The sequence below is a fragment of the Saccostrea cucullata genome, unplaced genomic scaffold (assembly GCF_032062105.1).
Source record: "Saccostrea cucullata isolate Sc308-1 unplaced genomic scaffold, CSIRO_AGI_Scuc_v1 ctg352, whole genome shotgun sequence".
Lineage (NCBI taxonomy): Eukaryota > Metazoa > Mollusca > Bivalvia > Ostreida > Ostreidae > Saccostrea > Saccostrea cuccullata.
Genome location: NW_026926384.1, coordinates 214,819 through 237,888, shown reverse-complemented (window position 1 = coordinate 237,888; position 23,070 = coordinate 214,819). Strand labels below are relative to the sequence as shown.

The 23,070-nt window shown below is 31.5% G+C and overlaps 1 protein-coding gene and 1 long non-coding RNA gene across 6 annotated transcripts in view; one reads left to right on the top strand and one right to left on the bottom strand.

Moving 5' to 3' along the window:
• The window catches only part of LOC134271512 (fibroleukin-like), a 253,551-nt gene that overhangs the window by 22,890 nt on the left and 207,591 nt on the right, over positions 1-23,070 (top strand). The window contains exon 1 of one of the 5 annotated variants that reach the window (XM_062753706.1): positions 18,171-18,744. The exons of the other annotated variants lie outside the window; for them this stretch is intronic. Coding sequence (XP_062609690.1) covers positions 18,396-18,744 — 349 coding nt within the window. The 5' untranslated portion in view covers positions 18,171-18,395. Of the gene's footprint in view, positions 1-18,170; positions 18,745-23,070 lie in introns of those variants that run through there. 5 annotated transcript variants of the gene reach the window in all.
• LOC134271507 (uncharacterized) lies at positions 1,051-2,171 on the bottom strand. Its single transcript, XR_009993033.1, has 2 exons — positions 2,084-2,171; positions 1,051-1,248 (listed from the first exon to the last, which is right to left on the bottom strand). It is a non-coding gene; the product is annotated as an uncharacterized LOC134271507 (long non-coding RNA).

The following is a 23,070-nucleotide window of genomic DNA, read 5'->3' as shown; positions in this document are numbered from 1 at the left end:
CAGCCGAGATACGAACTCACGACCTTCCGATCACGGAGCGAGCGCTGCTGATCTTCTGAAAATCGATTTTGAAATAACAATGATTGACGACCGACTAGATTTTGACAGATACTTAACGCTGCATTATAAAAAAAAAAATAACGAATTAATTCAAATTATTCAAGTTGTAAAAGTCAATCATTGAAAACATAATATATATCACTGGGTGAAAAAAGTGGTTTCCCATCATGGGAAACTTTATGGAAACCACATGGAAACCTCAAGTTTACATCATGTTTCCCAGTGGTTTCCGTAGCGGATGCTAGGTTATTCCGCCAAGTTTCCGTGACACGGAAACCCCCTACGCTCCGATTCCATAAGGTATCCCGAACCACGGAAACCTCTGTAAACCTGAAGTTTCCCGAACATCCATGTAGTTTCCCGTAATGGGAAACCTGAAGATTCCACTGGTTTCCAGAATCAGGAAACTTGATGGAATCGGAGCGTAGGGGGTTTCCGTGGAATGGAAACTTGGTGGAATCTTTAGGTTTCCTTTTATGGGAAACTACATGCAAGCTCGGGAAACCTCGCGATTCCTAAAGTTTCCATGACTCAGGAAACCATATGGAATCGGAGCGTAGTGGTTTCCGTGGAATGGAAACTTGATGGAATCTTTAGGTTTCCTTATATGGGAAACTACATGGAAGCTCGGGAAACCTCACGATTCCTAAAGTTTCCTCGACTCAGGAAACCATATGGAATATGAGCGTAGTGGTTTCCGTGGAATGGAAACTTGATGGAATCTTAAGGTTTTCTTTTACGGGAAACTACATGGAAGCTCGTGAAACATTATTATTCCTGCAGTTTCCTTGACTCAGGAAACTATATGGAACTTGTGTAACACTTTCTGTGTGGCGTAAACTTGGTGGAATTATCTGGAGTCCCATTCCTGGTGGAAATTACTGGGAAACTTCAAGATTCCCTAACTTTTCTAAAGGAAGCAATGTGAAATAATGTGTATTCTTTCAAAAATATATCAAAAAAATTTATTACATGTAAAAGAAAAAAGCATTACCATTTTATATGTTTAATAATTCATTTGATGTACAAAAACTGTAACTGAATTTTTCAATGATATCAAAATATTAAATAAATTCATATATCTTAGATTAACAATGGAACAGTCTTTCACATTTAAGTCCATTCATAAGGGTCATTAAGTACTTCTTTCAACATCAGTTTCCTGGTTTTCTTCACATCACCTTTGATCTGCAATATCCATACAAAATTATTATATGATGTCAGAATTATAATGCTTGAATATAACTTAGAAATCTGAAAGATCAGTCAATGTCCTTCAATATACCAATATCAATAATTACTTTCCATGACCATGATGCATATGATTTCAGCATTTAATGTATCTCTTTAATAATTAATGCTTTATGATAAGTGAAAAAAAAATAACATAAGGTCAAGCTTAAAAAATTCTTTGTTTGCAGTTGCCGACCTATAATTTTTAGTCTGAGTAGGTAGGTAGGCAATTTTTTTTTTTTTTTTTTTTTTTAAATATTTCCAGATCTTTGTTAGATAACATAAAATAAAGTTTTTCATAGGCCTACTTTACATGAATAAGCTGCACTCTTGGTATGATTGATAAAGAAAAAAAATTGAAAATGAAAGTTTTAATATCCTGAAAAATTGGAGAGAAAAAAATATTACAAAATGGCTAAAAAAAAGTTTGGGTCGGGTGCATTTTCAGTGGGTCGGTCGGCAACTGCAAACAAACAATATTTTATTTTAGGCCTAATATAAATAATGTTTTCAGCCTTATTATGTCATTGAGAATATATTACTACATGTATCTCATACTAAGAACCCTGCTTTAAGTTTGATTAGTTTGAGAGAAAACATACTCTTTATAATAACAAAAATATTTGGGAGAGATTTTTTTTTTTATTTTGATATTCGACCTAGAAATTGGTTGAAGATCATTGCAGACCCTCCACCCCATTGCACAAAAGCTAGATTACACCAGGCAGGGGAGAAATATACTCTGGACTACGATTTTAAATAAAGATATACAGTAGATTTTGATACTGACCTTTGACCTAGAAAATTGGTCCAAGGTCACTCTTCATCCACTATCCACAGGCTCTCTGTAGTTTAAGTTTGAGAGAGAAATATGCTCAGGACAAGTGATATCAGATGGAGTGATGGGTAGACACTGTCTTAGGGCATCCACAGAACAGGACCTAAAAATAATGCAATATATATGTATTACAGTATAGATACACATGTACTTGTATGTTAATGACTTATCATATGCTGCATTGGACACATATGATTTTATCATGGTTTAAGTATACATGCATCTTATCATATGAGTAATTTTATACCGGTATTGCATGTATGCTCAGTTTGTTTAAGAAATAAATAACAAGTTTATAAACTTCAATGGGAGAGATACCACAAATCTATACATAAACAAGTAATTTAATTTTTTTTTACATATATTGACCAACATTATTTACATCCATTCATCATGTTCATAAATTGGCTGATCAAAATTCAGTCAGTCTTAGATCTATATGATATACCATAAAGGATTTTCACATTTACAAAAGTTATTCCCCTTCGCAGGGTCGACCTGGGGTCAACAGGCTTAAGACGCTGTTTTCCCTCTTTAATTTAAGAAGTATTTTATTCATAATATACAAAGAGTACAATATGAATATGGATTGAACAGCAGGCCAAGGGCCTATATTAGTTCTCTCCATTTGAGATCAAGGTAAACATGGTACAATTAAATTTAATACTGTACATATTTTAAGTTCAAAAAAACATGTATTATAAATTAATATTAAGAGAATTATAAATATACATAGTTGAAGAAAAATTGAGGAGAAAAAATGCATAAAGAAAACAATAACATAAACTTAAAAGAAAAGAGAGAAAGAAAAAAAAATGATGGAAAAAACAAACAAACAAAAAATTAAGTAATAAAGAATATGGAAAATAAGGCTCAGACTAAAATCGTTTAGTATTTTTTATAAAATTATGAACTTCGTCAAAGAATAACATATTTTCTCTAAGAGATAGACAATAATAACCAGATAATACAGTACTGACATCTCTTGGTATATCATGGTCACTCATGTATGTAATTAAAATGTTCCTGGCAAAATCATAACATGGGCATTGAAAGAAAAAATGAACAGAGTCTTCAAAACAATATCCACATTTTAAGCATTTAGGTGAATCAACTAAATTATGATTAAACAAATCTGCATTAAGATTACTAGAGAAGTTTCTCAACTGACAGTGGAGTATATTTAATTTTCTTTGTCCATAATTGTATAATTTGGATTTTGTTTTATCTTCAATATTTTTATTTTGCATACACTGTTTAAACTTTGCTACACTTGTTACAGATTTTAAGCTATCTGGCAAATCATTCCATAATTTAATTGTAGATGGTAAAAAACTATTGTAGTATGCAACTGTTCTAGTGATTGGTAAGTGATACGAATTATTGCGTAACGCGTAATTATGTGAAACAGGTAGGCATTGATTGACCATTTCTTGCAAATATTCAGGTGTATAATCATTAAGTATTTTGTACATAAGTGTAAGCTTATGTTTAGTTCTTCTTTCACTAAGTGTTTGCCATCCTAATTCATTATACAATTTTTGTTTTGAAGAATTGCGTCTTAACCCAGTAATGATACGCCCAGCCTCTATTTGCACACTCTCTAATAGATTACTCTGTTCCTGTGTGCAATTATCCCATACTACATTTCCATATTCTAAAATAGGCTTTATAAAAGCAACATAAATACTAATGAGGGAATCTCTGTTTAATTTGTATTTAAGGGTGCGAAGAACATTTAAACGTTGACATGCTTTATCATATATTTTGGATATATGTTCTGACCAACCACCATTGGATTGTAGTATAAGTCCAAGGTGGCAGTGACTTTGCTGTTGTTCTATGTAACTATTTACATTACCAAATGAGATTTGTGGATGAGTTTTATTTGACCGGGTAAAATTAACATTTACAGTTTTGCTAGGGTTAAAGTCTACCATCCATTGTCTGGACCACTGTTTAATTTTTTCCAAGTCATTTATTAAAGAGACGGCAGGGGCTTGTGTATCAGAGTCTACAATTTCAAACAAAGAAGTATCATCTGCAAATAACCTAATTTGATTTTCTAAATTTTCAGTTATGTCATTAATATATATCAAAAAGAGGAATGGTCCTAATACCGAACCTTGTGGGACGCCTGCATTTATACTTTCTCTAACTGAGGAGTACCCTTCTAATAAAACTTTTTGTTCACGATCAGTAAGATAGTTTTCAATCCACTCCAATATATTTCCCACAACACCATTCTGCTTAAGTTTAAATAATAACCCCTTTCCCTCTTTAACCGTATCAACTTTGAGGGACAATATCTTAGAAATAAACTCAGTATGAACATATTCATTATGATTTTCATGTTGCCCCCATACTCTGCCAATACAGATACAGATTGTAGTTGTCCAATATTTTTGAAGATTGAAAATATTAACAAGTAACTTACAAAGGACAAAGTGGGAAAAATGAGCGATACGCCAACAATTGGAGAAAACTCTTAGGAATGTGAAATTCGTCTTGTCTATTGGTGATGACAATTCCTGTTTTAATGTCACTCAAAAATTAAGAGACATTAAAAATTTAAGCCCTATTGTCATACACGCATGCTGTTTTTTCATCCATATAACCTTTTAGTATCATAAAATTTACCAAAATTTAATACTTCAAATAATTTCAATGAATATCTTTAAAATAAAGGAAACTCTAAAAACTTTGTGACTTGCAGAAATTATTCCTTGGAGAGAAAAAAAATCTATCATATTTGAATTCATATAAATATGTGCATAATGAGCCTTTTTTATTCATTTAGAACATATGGTATGTGCCTCATTTCCCCAAGAAATTTTCAAAGACAATGGACTATCTGTAAGCAGAAATCATTGCTGTTTACTTACATTGGAAAAATTTATGAAAATAATTAATTTCCTATTCTTTTTATTTTAAATAATTCTTAAAATAATTTAATCTATTAAAAATAATCTAACTGACTGTAAAATAACATTTTTCATAATCTTAATCTAGGGCAGATCACTCTAACTTCATAAAACTAACTGATGTTAAAGTAGAACTCTTTAGTGTGCAGTTTTTAGAGCTTCCTTTAAGTAATCAAAATACTGACCAGCAAGAAATCAGTAAATAAGCATTTCCTTTTTTTCATTCAAATTTTTGGAGAGATCTCAGAGTTTTTTCCTGTTTAATTCAGGTTCGAGACGACAAAGTTTTATTGAAGTGGTTATGTATTAGAGAACTGATTGTATGTCAATCATAGCAATACACACATAACATGGAGGGGGCAAATTGTTTCAGCCCTAGCTTTTACATAAAACTTCTTGTAGCTCACAGCTGATATACCACAGTTCAGTATTTAAATAAAATTTAGAATCTTTTTTTTTCAGGCAATTGTCATATACATACAAATCATGAATGAATTACCACTTACCAAATGACCACATCCTGAATCATCATACATTTTCTATGATTTTATCTCACTGGTTTTCTTTTAAAGTCACACAGTTTTCTTCTCTCTGAAATGATAAATTATGTCCAGGTACTATTGCATTCTAATTTAAACTAATTATGTAATAGCATTAGCAACAACCGGGATGGAAGAAAAAATAACCAGAAGTCTCTGTCGAGACTGTAGCTCTACTGGTTTGTACTTATCAAAAACTGATGCACAGAATTATGTATCTTAGTAAAGTCTACTTGTGTGCCAAGTTATATTGAAATCAGACTAAAATTTAAGGAGTAGTAGTGTTTGCAGACAGACAGACAGACAGATGGATGCCGAACGCTTTACTATCGCATAAGCTCTACTGGTCAGAGACCAACAAAACAAGATGCGCTTGTGAAACATAGTAACAAAGTTCGAAAAAGCAATTTTTTTAGCATACAGGTCACAGTCAAGATCACATAATCATTGTCCTTGTTGCCATTTGAAAGCACTTCATTAGTGGAGTATGCATACTAAAGTAAATATGAAGCCACTATCTCGTATAGTTCTAAAGTTATGGTGAAGCTATTATAGGTTTAAGTTGACAACAGACACTCAGACAGACACACAGATATACAGTTATGGCAAAAGTTTGAACATTATAACTTGGTATACACACAGCCACTTCGAGGTATCAAGGGTAAAATTCACAGCACAGTGGGACTGCATTTTGACTTCGAGGGATCAAGGGTTTCGAAAGATCAGGAGTTCGAGAAATCAAGAGCAAATCTGCTTAGTTATATAGTGGAAAAAATCGGGACAAGAGACTCACTTCAAGCGATCAAGAACTTCCGAGAAATCGAAGTTCAATCCATCAAGAGTTACCTGTATATACAGATATAAGAAGCATGTTATTATTTGCAATTTTGACCTAATGACAGCTAAATCTGTTCAGTAAGACAATACCGTGTACATGTATGTAAGTAGTTTTATTGTGCATGCATTACCAAGTTTGTAATAAACATAATGAAACATAACCTTTTCCACATCACATCCTGTATCAGACCTTCGACCAATATCAGCCCTAGGGTCTCTGTCCCTCTGGCTGAAATTGGTGTCTCGGGCTAGGATGCGATATGGAAAGGAGTATGTATTATTCGCTATACATTGACCTACTCAGGTCAATAATTGTGAAAAAACTGATAATTCAAGCTGATGATTCATTTGCATTTCATGACATACTATCAATATTAATTCATTATTAGGATTTTCTTTTTTTACATCTTCATCTCAACAGGTTAGACATTACCAAAAAAAATCTTTTAAGCAGTAAACTATTTCAATAAACAATAAAACAAACCTAATCTCTTCAGAAAAGAGGACAGGCTTTCACCTACATTCACTTTTTTATGTATATTTTCCCTCCATATCATCGTCATGCATATGATTAAGGGTTATGCTATTCGCTACAATCTATTCCAACTGTTCTGATGAGGATATCCTTCATGAATAATCGGATAAGCTGAGATTGAAGACACTTTTTGTAAAAATATCGATGCTTTTATCAAAGTTTTGAACCAAAAATATTTAATTTATACCTTGCCATAAGTCGTAAGTTCCAAAAAACAAGAGTTGGCTCAAAACTGGCAAAAGTCAGAAAACACATGTGGTATTCAAACCGGATGTTCTGCAGTCTGAATTTAATTACGAAACCATGTTCGGTGTAACTATTATCATCCGGATAATTTGAGCGGGGTTTAAAATATTTTTTTTAAAATTCCGAAAAGTATTCATTTATATATAGAGAGAGAACATACACATGGAGCATACATTTTAATAAACATGATAAAAGGCGAAACGTTGAAATTTTACAACATACAGCATGCGCATGCACGGTGCCTTCATAATCTAAGTTATGCTATATCAACGTCTCAAATTTCTCTCTCTCTCTCTCTCTCTCTCTCTCTCTCTCTCTCTCTTTCTCTCTGCAATATATACACTTAACAATTTAAAACTTATGTATCCAACTTTTTAAAATGGCGTCAGAACAAAAGTTGCCTCCGATAGTAAAGATTTGTTGTTGCCAAATATTACAACTATTTACCGTAAAAAGTTAACAAATATATACGTACACTAATCCTTCATCGTTGGCCATTGCATTTATCACAGTCTTAAAGACACTGGGTGGTGTAACCATCTTTACTTTTCACATTTACCAGCTGCTTACATCTTCTTCTTCGTCCTTCTCGATTCTCCAAAAATGGCGCCTCGGGAAATTGACCAATGAAATAAAGCGCCTACAGAGCGATGCAGGATGGGAAATATAATCTGTTTACATTCACTATGATTAAGTGTGATTATGATATCTTATATTAGAATTTAATTAAGTTTTCCCCTTTTCATGGAATAAAAAGAGGGGCTCCTAAATATTTTGCCGATATGATATGTAGACCTAGTATATTTAGAAAAAAGCGGTTAAATACATGAGGCAAGAGCAGAAAAAAAAATTGTTTCTTGCTTGACACCTCAACTTATTTGCCTTCGGGATATGGGTTTCGGGGCTTGGTTGTTGGTAGTGGCCGTCCTTGCTGAAAGTAAACCCCCCCCCCACACACACACACACACACACCTCTCCCCGCTTCTTTTAACTGTTACATGTATGATTATGAATTTATAATGTCACACCAAAACATGCTAAATTTTTAAAAGCACATAAAATTTATTTTTTTTTTATTGTGAACTTTCCACAGGAATCCTAAAAGGCATGAATATAAGCTACAATTATAATATGATTATCAAGAACAGTTTTTTTATTTCAATAGTGATGATTGAAAAGTTCGGTGTTTAATTCATTGCTTATAAATTGTTGTGTTTTTTTTGGGGGGGGGTTAAATTACTAATTGAACTCCCTACTTTTCGGGGTTTAATTACATTTTGAGCCTGCTATCGATATTACTGGTGGACCTGCTAGACTTTTCTCTAATTGCTACATGTACATTGTACTTTAATATGTTTAAACTCCTTGGCCTTTAGCTAAAAAAATATCCCACATCATTTTAACACGTAAAATTGTTAAATGAATCAGAATGTTGAAAACCTTTTTCTTAGGAGAGTTATATCTCTAGGTGGAATAAAACTAACATCTAATCAAAGGCAGGAAATATAACAGTATTTTAATTCAATATTTTAGTCGTGATTGGTATAAGTGAAGTCATGGGAAAGATTATGTCGAAATTAATCTATACTCGTTGATGTGCAGGGCTGTACTTATGCATACAGCTTTAGCTGGTCCCGCCCTGTATTTCTTTTAATGTTTTTTTTTCGTTAAGAAATCTGGTAAGGTATGCTAGTAAAAATAAAATCCCGGTTAGTTTATTACTCTTTCGGAAATTACTTTCCTACAGGCCTGAAGATCGAGTCTATTAGTCACGCAAGTTTTTTTTTATAAAAAGAGTAGCATGTCGGCGAATAAAAAATAAAGTAGTGTACACCATAGATAAAGAAATGTTTGTTGAAGTATTGACAAACTTCATTCCTTTCTAGAATGAAATCAACAAAAACTGCACTAAAATACAATCGTGACAATTATACAATGAATTAATTATACAATTAATTCTTTTAATAGATTGCCTTAGCATTCACTACTTTAAAAGCCATTGTTCTTAAGGAAAACAAAATCATGCAAAATATTATAGACTTTTCTTTATCTAGAGTAATGGCCTTTGAAGAAAAAAAAATGGCTGAAATTTTTTTTAGTTTGTTAAATATAATGTATGTGCATTTAGGACCCTACATTGTAATTTCATGCGAAAAGTGCAGGCGTTTAGTACACGGGGATCTGCGTACATATTTAAACAAAAAAAAGGAAAAAACGTTTTATGTGATGAATTATATTATAAACATTTATCTAATAAATGTCTTTGTAGTACGTAAGATTACAAATTTCACACAAAAACCCAACAACAATATTAAATACAGTTTTGATTTCACATTGATCTTTTAACGTCATTCTGATTTAATATATTAATTATACACGACGAGAATTAAGATCTATTCAATACCTATAGAAAATTATTTAATTTCTAAAGAGGAGAGTTTTATTTTAAATCAGTAATGAAAATTGAAATAAAAATTCTAAATAGTTTGTTCTTTCATTGAACTTCTTAAATGTAGGTTATTTTATAAATATGTTCTCTTGTATAACTTTATTTATGGAATATACAATTTTTTAAATGATAAAAGAAACACGAATCATCATCTTAATTTAAAAGAATTTTCGGTCGGAGACTCTGTGTGTACATGCTCGACAACAGCCTATTGTTCCTTTTAGGTACAATACCGTCTCAATTCACATAGAATATACAAAAAATACACAGTGACAGGTGTCTTCGCGGCACGTGTCTCCACCTGATATGGCACGTGAGGACAGGTGTCCCTAATTACACAGGCCGACCATAGTGACTTTTTCAAAAGCGTTTTTTTTTTTGGTTTTGTTTTTTTTTTTTTGGGAGGGGGGGGCTTCTCAAGAAAAAAAATAAAAAGCAACCCACCCACCCCAATAATAAAAATAATGATTTAATAAATTAAAAAAGACAATATTCACTATTAATAGTAAAATACTAGTATGATAATACTCAGCCCCAAGCCAATTCGATGAATGATTCTTATCTGACCAGTTTATATTAATATATTAATTCATATTAAAACAAAATCTTTATCAATTTCTAAACTTGTATTTAAAAACTTGAAACACTATAAATGTAATTTTGACAAACCAATTGAAGTATTTTTTTCCTGACCGATTACCCCAGTATATAAGAAATGCCAACCTCTGGTATCTAACACAAATGCCTGGTAAGGTACCTTGATGTCTTGTGAATACATGTAATTATGTAAAAATAATTCTTCAATGTCAATTGCAAAATATTGGAAAAAAATTAATTATTTTATTGAGGAACGTCTCACCTGTCCTTAATCAGTAATCGTAACTTGACATATTTCTTTATTTTCTTTTTAATCGATCTTTTTAGTAAACCTTTTCTGTAAATAATTTCATTAAATGTACCCTTCCTTAGCTCTTCCATTTTTTCAAAGGAACATTCATCATAGACAGCTTCAAGAAAGTGGGATCGGAAATGATTGATTTCTACATAACTGCATGCACTTACTTTTTCTTATTCCACTTCACGCATTCTATACGAGTTTACCAAAACTTATGTGATAAATCAAATTTAAAATTAAATTAAATTAAATTAAATTCAGTTAAATAAAATTAAATTAAAATTGAATTGCGTTCACGGTGCTGAAATATTAAATTAATCACACAGAAATACACATCTAGTTATTTTAACTGTTTGAAGTTAATTATTTTGTTACAGCATGTAAACACTTTTGAAATATTTCTATAATTGGTAAAAATATGGTAACATAATTAAATATTTAACTTTTTGTAAAATAAAAGGTAGGTTGGTTAGTATTGAGATATACTTTCAAAGTTTCCCTGCCTGGGAAACATGGGGAAAACTACACATTGGTGGCTTCCATGTCGGGAATCTGTATGGAAACCACTGAGGCATGTTTACATGGTTTCCTATCTTGGGAAACTTACAAGAAACCACAGGTTGGTTGTTTCCATATCGGGAATCTATATGGAAACCACCGAGGCATGTTTCCATGGTTTCCTATCTTGGGAAACTTACGGGAAACCACGGGTTGATTGTTTCCATGTCGGGAATCTATGTGGAAACCACCGGGGTATGTTTCCATGGTTTCCTATCTTGGGAAACTTACGGGAAACCACAGGTTGATTGTTTCCATGTCGGGAATCTATGTGGAAACCACTATGTGGTTTCCATAAAATGGAAACTATATGGAAACTACTGATGTCACGATTCCCATATGTTTCCATCGGGTTTCCAAATTTGGGAAACCTGGCTTTTCATCCTGTGTATACATAACATGTATACCAGGAGCCCCCCCCCCCCAAGAGATTTCTTTTTTCATGAGAACATATGATTTAAAGGTATCGAAGTGAACCTCCGGTCCCGTTTTTTCCCTCTATATAACAAAGCAATTTTACTCCTGCTCTTTCGAACTACTATCTCTTGAACCAAAACTTAGGTCCCATTACACATATTTCATTGAATTTTACTCTCTATCTCTCGAAGTTTTGATTGCGTGTACATACACATTTATTATTGAAACTTTAGGAATTCGTTTTATTTATTCGCAATACGAACATACATGTAGTTTGTTGATATCAAGTAAATTACTTGTAAAATACGAATAAAAACGTGCAATAACTTTATTTACATATACTTCCGGTATCTATAAAAGTAGAACTTCGACGATCGGAACTGAACATTCCGGATTTCATTAACTTTCTATCTCTTAAACCCCTCGATCTCTCAAACTTTTCTTGGGTTCCTTGAACTTCGAGAGATCGAGAGTCCACTGTATATATTTTGTGTTCATGGATAAAGATAATTTTAAGAACAAATTGATTTTCGGATGATATAAGATGTTTCACAGGGGCTTGCTCCCGGCGTTTAATAATTATTTGTTTTAAAAAAAATATATACACTAATAATAAAATCACTGCATGTAATAATTGTGATGTTTTTGATCTATTATTTCAAACGTTTCGATGACCCTAATCAGATTCATAATGGAATAACCCGACACCCCTTTATAATAGACTCTCCCTATAATATAAAATTAAGAGACGCTGAGACACAGTGTCATTCCTGTTAAAGCGAAGAAAGGGATAGGTAATAATTATTTCTAATTTTAACTTCTGGACTCATACAATTGATCAGTGGCCCGAATAGAGCCGAAGCTGTTCAATTGTATGATATAATAGTTTGGCAAGCCATAAGCCAAGGGTCTGACAATTTGTCAGGAAGATCACAGGTGCCAGGGTTAGGAGCCCGAATAGAGCCGACCTGTCCTTGGTACTTCTGTATCTATTTTATAAGAAGTTAGGTGTACCTTCGCTGTAATTAGCTTGTTGTATTTTTGATTCTTTCGTGATTTATACCCAAGGCAGAGATACTTAATAAATAATATAAATCTAATTAGTGATTGAGAAAATTGTTTGTCATTTTATCATTTTAAACAAAGTAAGCGTAAAAGAACTCAATTACACATTACATTATTATATATAGAAAATAATATAGGGTACTGTTAAATGATGCCTTATTTTATCATTACTGTAAATGATTTAAAAAAAATAATTATTAGACACTGGGAGTAAGCCCCTGTGACTATTAGCTAACTTTGTTCTCAGTGATCGAGTTTATGCATGTTGACAAAAAACTCGTAGAAATTACTATCGAGACGAAATTATGAGTTGGAATAGATTTTGCGTAAATGATATTAAAATAACTTTAAAGTTAGTTAAAAGATTTTATATAAGATACGTACAAATTTAATGAGGTTTGACGATTAAGTCACCATTAAGCTCAGCTTAAAGGTGGCTTAATGGTAGCTTAACGAAGTTTGGACATCAAGCACCTGTTAGTTGCAGCTTAATGGTGGCTTAATTGTGGCTGAAAGGAATTAACTTCTTTAAGCCACCATTAATTCATCATTAAGCTACCATTAAGCGATTGCTTAAAGGTGGTCTTTCGTCTTGTGAATAATAATGACGTCACAATGCTACTGAAGTCACAATGACATCATCAGATATAAATTAACGTAGTACTTAATTTATATCACTTTCATATAACTTTAATTTATTTATTTTATTCAGATTAAAAATAAATAATTGTACTTTTAATAATAATAAAAAAATAGAAATAAGTTAATAAATAATTTTGAAATTTATAACATTTAAAAATTCACACAGATATAGCTAAACAAAATTGAAGAAGAAGGGGAAAAATTAATAATAATTTATATTCCTCATCAATACACATCCTGCCTAGTGATTGGGTCTGTCCCTACCTACATAGGCAAGATATGCATTGAAAATTTAAAATAATAACAAAATCGCAACTAATTTTTCCCGGAAAAAGAATTATTTGTTTTGTTTATGTATCTTTTTCATGCAGTTAGTATATGTTCTTGATTTTCATTTGAATTTGAACAAAAAGAAATATTCGAGCCTCTTTCGCCTAATTATAAGTACAGAACTGGGCATCTGAGAATTTATTATCAATATGGACATACAGAGGCTTTTACTCAGATTAAAAATTACTTTAATGAAAATCATTGTATATGCATGATGTGACTCTAACAAAGAAGATATGTATGTTCTGTTATCAGGACAACATTAGTATTCAGAATTATTTCCATATGAAGTTTTCAAACACAGCATTTTAAGGATGAAATAAGGGGGCGGGCCTTATTTACACGAAAAAAGTCTACTTGATATCACACAAATAATAACTTTTCCATATGACACAAGAAAATGAAATAATTTGTAACTTAAAACCTGTATTACCATTATGAAAAAAAACAACAAAAGTTAAAATTGACACCTCTGACCGTTACACTTCTAATGTATCTGGAGTAAATTTAGCAGTTTGACCCAAGAGGTCAGAATGTACACAATTTCACATAGCCTATGTAAAATGTGATAATCATTTTGATAAATTTTTATTTTTTTTCTTTTTCTTTTGTAATAAAAAATCTTCTGAAGTAGTATGTTACCCGATCGATGCATATTGTATGAATTACTTTGAACATACTAACCCTTTTTGTGATATTTTTTTCTCCCGATAAGAACATTACTGATGCGGTCATCATTTGGAATCAGGAATTGCTGTCACTATAATCTTGGGAAATCCAACTTTAGTACATCATTTAAATGATGAATTTTATAATATTTTGCCTTGTTACACCAATAACAAACTTTTTCATACGCACATATATCTCATCATTTTTATTTTTTTCGCTAATATTCGGTGGACATATGAATCATTTTATGTGAAAAGTCTAGGTTAGGCCGTCACAAAAATGGAAGCTAATGTAATAAAATGATAATAATAAAATGAACAAATGATGCATGCTGTTTTTTATTAAATTAATAAAGAATGTGTTAGAATTAGGAATAATCGACAGTAAACTTAAAATATGTCAGTCTCGATGACAGTTAAATTCTTTTTTCCTTATCTCTGTCTACAATCGACTGTTTTCATTTTTATATATCTTTTTTTTTTTCGTCTAAGATAAAACTGACCTAGAAAATGAAAGAAAAGTCGGGGTTTTTTGTATTCATTAATTTTCTCTTCCGTTTAATTTCATTTATCTTACGTTTTTCCTGTACATCTTTAACCCTATTTTGAAGTAACCAATCCTTTAAGATGTAGTTTTTTTCCCCTATTTATGTAGTTGTTTTTTTTTCGCTTTGGAGATTCTTCCTTATTCTTAAAAAACAATAACTTTTTAATATCAATTTACTAACTGGTACTTATTCATAATAATTAAAAATTAAAGTTAAGTCATAACGTACCAAAAAAATAAGAGAAATATACTGGGGGTTAAATGCATAAAATCAAATATAAAATGTCCAAAAAAAAAACAACAAAACATTATTCTCCTAATTTTTGTTTTGTTTTCTTTCTAGTTTTTCCGTCTCACAATAACGTCTTCTATGAAACATTCATCATTTGGAACCAGGATGATATATCACTCTTATTTTGGGAATTCCAACTTTCGTACAACATAATTTTTTAATATAATTAAGAAAGTATACTTTGTTAACACAAGTAAGAGAATAATTTTGTATACGCTTATATCTCATCATTTTTATTTTAATATTTTTTTGGGGGGTGGGTTGGGGTGGGGTGGGGTTAAACGCCTGTTTCTTAAATAGCACATCAGAACTAAAGATATTAAAGGTCGTTTTAATATTAATTCTTTATATAAAAACATCAATGATGTGCTTAATGAAGGAATAGACAATAACAAAGAGTTCTCTGTTGCTGATGAAACGATCAAAAACAGACTTCTTGGAGAGTGAGAGAAAGAGGGATATGAAATAGATAGAGAGGAGGAGGAGGCTACAGAGAAAGAGAGAGAGAGGGAAAGACAGGGGAGGAAAAGGAGGGCGATTGAGAGAGAGAGGGAGAGAGAGAGAAAGAGGAGGGGTTGAGAGAGAGAGAGAGAGAGAGAGAGGGAGAGAAATTTTTTTTTTTTTACCCTTTTGACCCCCTTTCCGAGTTCGGATGTTTCGAATGCCATAGAAGTCAAAACAATTTAAATACAAAATATATGTGACATGTACGATGGTTGTCAAAAACGTTCGTTTGTTAAAATAAATGGTTCTATTTATATATTTATTGTATATAAAATATTCTTATTAAAAAAAACCAAGTCAGAATGATTTAATCTTTATTGATGGAACTTAATATTATTGTTAAAAACCATCCTATATATCTACACCGCGTTCTCATAGATCAGAATCACATATCTTTACCGAGTCTCTTTAATTCTGAATTACATCTCTACACCCAGTCATCTTAATTGGGAATCACATATCTACACCGAGTCTCTTCATATCAAAATTAAACCTCTATACCGAGTATCAATAATTTAGAATAATATCTCGATATCGGAAATCCTTAATTTAGAATTACATATCTATGTCGATTCTCCTTTATTAAGAAAAGATTAATCTAAATAATACTGATTTATTGCTTATCTATTGTATAAGATGATGTTAATAGCAAAATTATCACCCACTATTTTCACTTTTTTTCATTTTATAATAAATTGTCATTTATTATCACAAAAATGGAATATGTGTCATCAGAAATAGACGTGAATGGGGGAGGGGGCGTTGGATTCTTTTTTCCCTGTGGACATAGTAATAATTTTATATGAACTATCACAATTATCGGTATATTTAAGCTGTTTAAAAAATGCAAGCAAATTAAAAAAAAGAAAGAATCATTAAAATTCAAAAGAAAGGACAATGCCTAATGGTGCTAAAAAATTAACAAAAATAACATTAAATTTAGTTATTATCAATAGTAAACGTTTAGAATATGCCAATCCCGATGACATTGAAATTCCTTTTCTCTCCGTACAGAAACTACTGTTTACATTTTCATTCATCCGGGTTCTCTTTTTAGATGTGACCTCAATTTTATCTAATCTCAGTTTACAACCCACTGTTTTAATGTTTATCTATCTTTGTGCTTTTCTACGATGGGACTGACGAACGATATTGCAGATCTCGCTGATTTCTTTTTATTTTTGCAATTTTTTTCTTCCGTTTTAATATATATCTTTAATTTTCAAAATTTATCTTAAGTTTTTTTTTCCTGTGCATCTTTAGCCCCTGTTTTGATGTAACCAAGCTTTTAAGATATAGTTTTTTTTTCTATTTATGAAGTTGTTTTTTTTCCGTTTTGGAATTTCTTCCTTATTCCTTGAAGCAACATTAAATAGATATTTATTCACTTAATGCCTCTTATTTGTAATAATTACAAATTGAAGAACAATCAACAAACAAACAATAAGAAATTCAAGAAAATATTTTTTTAAAGACTAAATGCATAAAATTTAATATTTAATATTAAGAAAAACCAACACTTTTCTTGTTACGTTTCTTTTCTCCACTTTCTATTTTTTTTAAAAATAAGAAATGCAGTTACGTTTGGCTTATTATGCTTTTATTAAAATCAAATCTTCGATGGTGTTATCAAACACAGTACAATATGCTTTTTTAAAAATGTGAATAAAAATACGTACCTTTGAAAATATTTATAGAAGCATGTATCCGTCCTTTTCAAAACTAAACATGACGAATGCCAATTCAAATATAGTTTTGAGAATTTAAAACTCCAAAATATATAAAAATTAATTAGACTAATTATTCGGATACAATACCTATTGAAAATTAATTTAAGCGCATAAAAGATAAATTTGTTCCTAAAAAGGACGGGGTATGTTAAATAATATGTACATTTTCCTCTGCTACGAGTATAAAAAGTGTCATTCTTTAACTTTTTTAACAATGGTTTTGTCACTGTCAGTTCTAGGAAAATCAGCTCAATAAAATTGCAGTTTCAAAAAAATATTAAGGGAAAAGAGACTGGTTTTGTGGCTGAACAGGTAAGATACTTCTGATAAGATTGTCGATTGTCAAGAATTACACGGTGGGTGAGACCGGTCATCAGGAGATGCTCACTCCTCCATGGCACCTGATTCCACTCTGATGATTCGGAAGCCTGTTTGCTCTGATCTTTTTTTATAATGTTTAATGGACCTTTGAGCTGGAATATTGTTCTTTATCTCCATACATTTCATTCGTTATAGAGGAACTTTATATTTTGAGGTCATTCTATAAAACTGTGGCATTGGTACCTTTTGAATAATTATTTACCTCATATTCGAATTCTTTTTGAAAATTGAAAAAAAAAACTTTAAAACATTCTTTAGAACTATAAATAATCTTAAATAAGTATTAAAAATTCTACATGTGTGGTAATTGTGTGGTAACTGTACCCTCAATACATTAAAGAAGTGAATATAAAGAAACACAAAAGACTCAATAAGTATTGACTTATTTATTTATATTTATAATTTAAAATATAGTATTCAAAAACAATATATCCATTTTTAGTTTTTAAAATTGGTATCTACAAAAAAAAAAAGTTTTTTAAATGTCATCCATTACATGTACCAGCATTACTCTGAATTTGACCTATGACCCAAGCATCCTGAATATTTTATTTTTTCTTGACTGTCGAATGAAATTCGCTGCTGAACGTCTAAGTGTTGCGGTAGCGAAATATTTAGGAAAATTTTTAACTTCCCGTTTTAAGGGTATATAAACTACGGATTATTTTAGGGAAGCTTATTTTCAGACAGCGTGCAAGTAAAACCATGGCAGGAGTTTTGTTGGGTATCTTCATGTACGTTTTGTTCTTTTGTGCGGCTAGTTCTCAGCAAATTTATCTTAATGAAAAACATGACTGCGACCGTAATGATCAGAAGATTAAAATATTGATTGAAAAGATTGAGTACTTACGACAGGAGAACGCGAGACAAATGGAGTCTTTAAGACGAGAAAATGCGAGACAAATCGAGTCCTTAAAACGAGAGAATGCGAGAATTAAGGTTAATCAAACAAACATTCAAGAAGAATTTTACGAGATGTTTAATATCCTGATGAAAAATGCAACCAACATCCACGAAGATTTGAAGAGCAGTATACTGCAAACCATCAAGTCAGGTATTTATATCTATCTCTCGTTTTCTCTCTCTCTCTCTCTCTCTCTCTCAGAGTAAATTTTATATAACGATTATTATCATATCATGTATTTATTCTTTTCTCTTTCAGAGTTAAACCTATATAAAGATTGCAAGGACCTCTATAATAATATTAATACAGAATCTGGTGTGTATGAGATCTATCCATTTGGTATTGAAAACAAGGTTAGCGTCTTCTTAGCGTGACATGGTGACAGAGGGTGGAGTGTGGACAGTAAGATATCTTTATCCTTCTCTCTCTCTCTCTCTCCCTCTCTCTCTCTCTGTTTTACTCTCTCTTTATCAGTTTCTCTGCCCCTTTCTCTGTGACAGAAGGTGGAGGGTGGACAGTAAGATCTCTCTTTCTCTCTCTCTCTCTCAACGATCAATATTAGCTTTTATTTCTTGTATTGTACGTGGAGAGTGAACAATAAGATTCCTCTCTCATTCTTTCTCTCTCCACCTCCCTCCGTTCCCACTTTCTCTCTCCTAATTTCTCTCTTCTCTTTTTTCTTTATCTTTCTCTCATTCCCCTCTCTCCGCCTCTCTCTCCCCCTCTTTTTAATTTCCTCTCCCCATCTCCCCTTTTCTCTTTCTGTTTTATGCCCAACGATCAATTTAAGCTGATATTTCTTTAAGGAATTATAAATCTTTTATTTAAAAACTGATATTAAATCTCTTTGCTGAAATCAACAAAAAATGGCTATGAATGAACATTGAGTAATCTTTTTCTAATCTAATTTACATGAAGATAATAATAATAATAATAATAATAAATTTGAAATAACATTATTTCTTAAATAAGATTTTTGTATGAAGCTTTTTTGGTAAAAAATACAGTACAGGCAACGCGGATCCCGTATTAGACCGCGTCCCCTCCGCGGTGTATTAATCCTTTCCGCGTTACACCGTCGCGGGTTTTGATCGCGGTGCTACCTGAGACCGTGTTTACACCGCGGCGGGGCCCGCTACCGTTATTCTTCAGCTTAGATGTTCTTACCTGTAAAGCATTGTCGATTTTTAATCGTGTCGAAATGAGGTCCGGGGGGGGGGGGTTACGATCACATTAATATTAATAGATTTATACCATTACATGGATTCTTTAAATATTCATTTTTAAGTTTTATCAAATTGTTTAATAAAAAACATCTTTCTTTTTTTTTTACCAGTGGTCACTCAAAATTAATTAATTCTCAAAAACGTTTGTTAACAGTTATACATGTACAGTATAGGATGAAATAAAGTCGAATAATTTATCGAATATATTAACTTAAAGTTTATTTTCAAAATCAATAATGCCACCCCAAATGATCTTCAAATTGCTAAAAAGGTATAATTAAACTTTAAAGAATGCGATGATATCACTTCTCTTTATATGCACTGTAATCCGGTGTTCACAATTAGCCCGTGCAGTTGCAGTTACATGTAGCTATGTGTTTATTTATCTGCGAGATTATATCAGTCATTTAGTTTCATTTAGAAAAGTACCGTTACTTCTGTATACATGTCTGTTATAAATAATAGCATGAAAAACGATGATAGATAGTAATACATAATTACAATTAAATTTTAACAAAACACGCCTACAAGTGTAGGAATACTGTTGCTCCATTATTATGCGCTACACTGTAAGACTATGAAATATCGACGATTTTTTTTGTGTGTGTGGGGGGGGGGGTGTTCTTGTTAATAAAATAATCACAGGTATTTCTATTCAGAATATCAATAATATCATAGCTAGTATTTGAATGTATTTCTATTTTCTGCTTTTTTCGAAAATTACTAAAATCATGTTTATGAACATAAACAAATTTCAGATTTCTCCGGTTCAAATAAAACACAAACACAAATATGGGCCCTTAAAATATTTGAACACACAACATAGAAATTAGCTTATTTTAATCAGCAAGTTGCCATGCTTCAAGTTTTCAGATGTCTGTGTAACCGTTTGGTTTTCCTCAGGTAAGTTTGGTGTGGAGTGGAGCTTACTCGAAGCGGATGAGAAGCCCCGAGGGAATGACGCTGTCTAGTGTACATACTACCTATATACACAGGATGTTACCTGAGTGTATTACCTGTATGCGTTTTCCTACGACATTGTAAAACGAAGCAGTTTTTTTTTCATGTGTAGCTCATGAATTGAAATGCATGAAATAAAGAATGTTTTTGTTGCAATCAGAATCCTTTTTAAATTTTTTGTTTCAAAAAAATATTTTCAATAACTCGACAATTTTAATATACTGTGTTTTTCGTAATCAAATTTTATAACAAAAATACATTTTATTTTACCACCAAAATCTGTCGTTGTAATCTGGCGACAAAAAGGGAAGTAATTCAAATTACATGTCATGTACATATGCTAAACGAAAGAAGAAAGTGGATCATAAACAAGTCTCTCGATAAATGACAATAAAACTTAGACAAATTCGACAAATGGTCAATAAACTGATAAATCAGCGGGAGTTTTATTCGCTGGACTTAGGAAATGGATATACTGATCAAAAAGGAGGAAAAACGATCATGCACGTGCCTTAATATTGTGATATTTTTCTTCTCTCTCTCTCTCTCTCTCTCTCAATCTTCTAACTGATACAGATATAAACAGACACGAAATAACATAGTAATAGATCATTATTTGATTTAATTAATATCAAATACTTCATTAATTTGTTTTAAAAGTTTTTTTTTTACTTTAATTCTTTTTATACACTCTGTTTAAAAAAAAAGCAACAATAATATGACATAAATTCCAAGGCCAATATCGCATCTGAAAATGATATCGATGAAATAATAATGAAACAATGAATCAAATGTGTTGTTGAATGGCTAGACAACGACGTGCACATCCAGCGAGCGTTACCCAAGGTATACTATAAGAAAGGTGTGAAACCCCCAGGGCATGTCGTTTCCTGCTCAGGCAATGCTAATCCCTATACACAGGAAATGATCGCGGCTAATACTTAATACACAAAGAAACAGAATTTGTCAAAGAAAACAAAAATATATGAATTTTTGCATTGAATATTTATTAATATAAACTATAATTTCGTCTGTGAAGTTTATCATTACACCTGCACATCCTATCTTATCTATTGAACACGAAAATCGAGAAATATTAAAATTAAAAAGAAAGACATTGTATTAGAAAGTAAAACATGTTAATGTGAAGGTGAAAAACGATATTTTTCTTGATCTCTTGTATAAAGTTCACGTGCTCAAAGTTAACTCTCGTCATCGAATGCTTTCCGGTCATTTGACAATTTGAGAAAAATGCCTGCATATTTATATAAAAGAGGGAAATACATTAAACAAAATTAATTAATTAAATTAACTTAATTTGGGAACAGAACATAAACGATGAGAAATAAAGAAGAATAGAACTTTTTCTTGATATCTTGGATAAAGAAAATTTAAGTTCACGTGCCCACTACATGTAACTGCAAATGCTCGTCATCAGATGTTTTCCGGTAATTTGACACTTTAAGAAAAAACCTGTACATTTTATATACAATAAATCGAAATTAATTAATAAACAATATGAAGATGTACATTTTTTAAAAGATGTACATCTTTTTTTTTTTCAAATGAATGCTGAAAATCGTTCATCAAAACTTAAACAGTCCGAGTTCAACATTTATTACAGTTTCCATATAACATGTATAATATGAAGATTAAAAAAAAAAACTAATTAAAATTTCTAGTATTTAATTTTGTTTCTTGATAGATTCTTAATAACACAAAATAATTAACCAATTGCAAAGACGTAACAATTTAATAAAATTTTCTATTCAATTTCAAAGATTGATATGTAATTTTAGAAACAAAAATAAACTTATTTTTTCTTAGTTTAAATTCTATCATAGCAAAATTTATTAATAAACACACGTTTTTTGTTTGTTTGTTTGTTTTGTTTTTTTTTTGTTTTTGTTTTTTTTTTTTGTTACAGGGAAAATTTGCAAATTACAATTCGGGGAGATAACTCCCGTTTGTTTACGATACTAATTGTCAGTAATTGATCGATGATTTAACCGCGGCGGGGACAGGTAAGTGATGAATTTCCCGCGGAGGGAACGCGGTTTACCTGTCTACCTGGCCAAATACCGCGTTGTGATTATACCGCGGCGGGGACGCGGGAAATACGGGACCCGCGTTGCCTGTACTGTATCATTACGTAAAAATTGATTATATTAAAAGAAAAAAAAATAGGTTTTGAGTGATTGTTTAATGAATACCCTATTTGAAACATTGTTCACAGTAAAACATAGCATAAAAACCACTCTTCACTACTTTTTTTTAATAAACCCGACAT